This window comes from Macrobrachium nipponense, chromosome 45 (genome assembly GCF_015104395.2).
Source record: "Macrobrachium nipponense isolate FS-2020 chromosome 45, ASM1510439v2, whole genome shotgun sequence".
Lineage (NCBI taxonomy): Eukaryota > Metazoa > Arthropoda > Malacostraca > Decapoda > Palaemonidae > Macrobrachium > Macrobrachium nipponense.
Window position 1 is genome coordinate 20,987,389 of NC_061105.1, and position 3,918 is coordinate 20,991,306.

The following is a 3,918-nucleotide window of genomic DNA, read 5'->3' on the forward strand; positions in this document are numbered from 1 at the left end:
GACGTTACTGTTGCACAGCCGTCTAGCACTCATTTTTATGCAATTCTGTCAAAATGATCATCGTGCTGTAAAAAAACAAATCATGCTATAAGATACCAGTAAAAACAACCTAAGTGAAGATTCCAAACGTTTCTGAAGGAAATGAACGTAACCAGCGAGAGTCAATCTTGCTGAACTGAAAATATCCCTGATATTAAGTTCACTTGTACCACCACTTTTATGACAGCGTGAACAACCTAAGCATTATTTATCTTTAAAGGTCATTGTTCATTTGTTCTGCTTTTGCTCTCTCTCGCAAACGAGATGCACGTTAAAAATAGACGCCTTAAGATTAGGCACAAAGCATTGTTAAATTCCAGACTTTTTTTTCTATTTTTTTTTTTAGTCCCTTAAAAACTGCAACGCCAGCCCCGTTTGTGGCCAAGATTAAAATATATGAGTGGAATTCATATACACATATATGTATATATAATCTGTGGTTAAACTTACCTATTTGTGTAAGTGTACGCCAATAGAATATACATGTGTGAATGTACATATATGTTTTTACATGAATATTTACATATTTTAAAATATATATTATAATATATATATATATATATATATATATATATATATATATATAGATATATATATGTATATAAATATATATATACATATATATGATATGTATATATTATATATATATATATATATATATATATTATATATATATATATATACCTATATATATGGAAACAAGCACATTTATATATACAAATATATGTGGTAAAACAATCACCCTGTATAAATAAGCATTTTACTATATCAATGCACAAAAAAATTCTGAGAAAGAAAATACAATAAAACGAGCGTAATCTATTAAGTGTCTTCGATGCACAGAAGCCAAAGTATTCTCAGGGCGAGGGCCAAGAAATAGAGCAAGTTGGCAACTCCGAGGGCTGTAGAGGTGCCAGAGGTCTCTGTTTGCATTGCTGCTGGGAGCTCTCCTGTGGGAAGGAAATAAAACAGGGCTTATTGCATTTCGTCAGAGATTTTGATCACCTACAATGTGTACGAAGACTACTGGTTTAGAAATGGAAGATTTAAATAGAAAAATCAATGCCATTAGTGACCATATGGATAACTTAACTCGTGGAATTTTATATTTTTTACTTGAATATTTTTCGAATACTCAGACACTAAAAGATACAGTAGTTAGATTAAAAAGCAAACAAGAAGACTGAGAGTGAAAATTATTTCTACATCCATAATAAAGAAAATTTTGTCTACATAATAACCACGTTCATTATATTACAGAAAATATTCTTAAGAGGTTTTTGGGTTCATGTAGGAAATATATTTGAGGCCTTAATAACAGTAGATCTCTGTATCTTGAAGCTAAAAAAGATTAATAATAAAACTCATGACAGGATTCTGGGAATAATAACGGGAAAATGAGCCTTCATCTTTGCTTTGGGGGAAACAGAGCTTTACTTCTCTCCAGCGCTATTGTTGATTATATGAAAACGTTCAATCTCAAGATGTGATTCTTGGCTTATCAAAACTTTTAGAGAAATTAAATGTGGATTATCACTTACGGAGATTCCAGGCAGCGTCTTTAAATTTAATCTCTCTCTCTCTATCTCTCTCTCTCTCTCTCTATCTCTCTCTCTCTCTCTATATATATATATATATATATTATATACATATATATATATATATATATTATACACACACATATATTATGATCTAGGAAAAATTACGTAAAGTTCAGTACACTTTTGTCTTATTTTCATAAATTATGGAACTCAAAAAAAAAAATGTGTACACTTATTTCACCAACTATTTCCCTTTGAGTGAATTTAGATTATATGTCCACACGTTCTCTACAGTTCTTGTTTGCACTTTAGTTAGTTTTTTATGGCGATAATAATAATGATATTGAACCAAACAAAAACTTCTTTCAGTTTTCTTCTGAAGATTGAAAAAGAAACCCACAAATTCAATTTGTAACTTGTTTACTTCTAAGTATTTACCGAGTAAAACTAAATGTAAATACATAGAAGTAAACAAGTTACAAATTGAATTTATGGGTTTCTTTTTCAATAATGATATTAATAAAGCTGATGATAATTCTAGCTAAGCAAAAGCGGGGGAGGCAGGCAGGGATAGTTTGATTTAGCTGAATTGGAAGACGAGTTGAAACGAGGGGTAAGAGTAGTGGGAAGGAAGAGGTGAGTGGCGCAGCGTTGGCTTATGAGGGGTGGCGATCAAGGGGTACTTGAGGAATCAATTGGGTAATGGGAGAAGGGCTGTTGAATGATTATCGTGGCCAGATTTTATAAATATATATATATATATGTATATATATATATATATATATATATATATATATATATATATATATATATATATTATATATATATATATATTGGACGATGTGCAAACTTGTAATAATAATAATAATAATAGTAATAAGAATAATAATAATTGTAAGAGGCCTGTTTGTGCGCTACCTAGAAAACTGATAAAAGCAAATTGCACAATTTTGTATAAATATTTTCTTGTACAGCCCAAATCCAATGTGGCCAGTTTTTTTTTTTCTTTCTATTTACCATAACGACGTCTGCTATATCAGCATATGTAAGTTATATATTTTCATTTTCTGTATTTTTTTTTTTACTGGAAGGACCAACCTGAAAATGTTGTGATGTTTCTTTTCCCCCTATCTCCTTATCATAAATCCTATTTATTTCTTTATTTTATTGTGTTTTTTCCTCTCTACCAGAAATAAGGTCCGACCATATTTTGGCAAACCCTTTCCTGTGTCGTTCTCTTTAACATAGAAAAAACTACGTTATCACATTTACTTATTTTTTTCGTTCTTTCTTTGGAGCAACTGGGACATCGTTAGGCTTATCTGAATACGTCTATACCATGGCACCAAAAGTTTTTTTCCGTTTTTTAACTTTTTCAGCAGTCGATGAGACTGGCAACTTCAAGCCTCTATCTTGCCCAGACCCTAAAAAGGGAAAGGAAATGGAGGAAGCGCAATAACGAAAAGTCTAAGCCTAATGTAGGGAAAACAGAAGCCTTGAAAAGGTTCCAAAACTTGTAAGTCGAAGGTTGACTGGAGTCTTGACATGACTACTTTTACGAATCTCTCATTTTAAATAATGATTGGTCATCTTGGTTGGTTGTTCCGGGTTTATAGGGCTATAGGAGGCTTCTAGAAACTTTTTTTTCTTAAATTTAAGAGCAAGGACCCGTGCTGGCTCAAGGCCTGCATATCCTAAGCCAAACACCAATCATCTGCATTTAAGCTTTTCACATTCTTCGGTTTGTGGTCACTTGGTTGACGGTTCACTGGGACATTAACTCTCTCTCTCTCTCTCTCTCTCTCTCTCTCTCTCTCTCACCTTGTGACGGCTGAAGTTGTGTTGAAGGGATGGATTTTTTCTTCTGCATGGCTGCCGGTTCTTCTCCTGTCAAAGAAAGGAAGATTTTGTTAGTATTGGTATTGCAAGAAAGACGAAAGTGGCGCCTTGCAAACTAGGAATATGTATGGGGCACGAGAAAACTATGAAGTTGCAAGTGGTATTGGAACACTAGAACGATGTAAGTGGCATTGAAAAGCAAGGACGATGTAAATGGCACTGGAAAACTAGGAAAACTAGTGCTATTGAAAAACAGGATGATGAGAGTAGCACTGGAAAACTAGGAGGATGTAAGGTGCACTAGAAAATGGTGAAATGTAAATGGCACTGGAAAACTATGAAGATGGAAGTGGCATGGGGGAGCTTTGAAGAGGATGTTTTCAGTGGTACTTGTATACTAGAGAGACATAAGTGACCTTTAAAGAATAGGAGGTGTAAGTGGTGTAAGAAAAGGAAGATGTGAGAAGCAATGACAAAGGCGAGATGTTAGTCGCAATGA

The 3,918-nt window shown here is 33.3% G+C and overlaps 1 protein-coding gene across 3 annotated transcripts in view; it reads right to left on the reverse strand.

Annotated features, from left to right (window-relative positions):
* Positions 1 to 717: 717 nt before the first annotated feature.
* LOC135214442 (zwei Ig domain protein zig-8-like) overlaps positions 718 to 3,918 on the reverse strand; it is a 442,362-nt gene continuing 439,161 nt past the window's right edge. For all 3 annotated transcript variants that reach the window (XM_064248733.1, XM_064248732.1, XM_064248734.1), the window contains exons 7-8: positions 3,402 to 3,467; positions 718 to 989 (exon numbers count right to left, since the gene is read on the reverse strand). In XM_064248733.1, the coding sequence (XP_064104803.1) occupies positions 862 to 989; positions 3,402 to 3,467 (194 nt within the window). In that variant the 3' untranslated portion in view covers positions 718 to 861. The remainder of the gene's footprint in view (positions 990 to 3,401; positions 3,468 to 3,918) is intronic.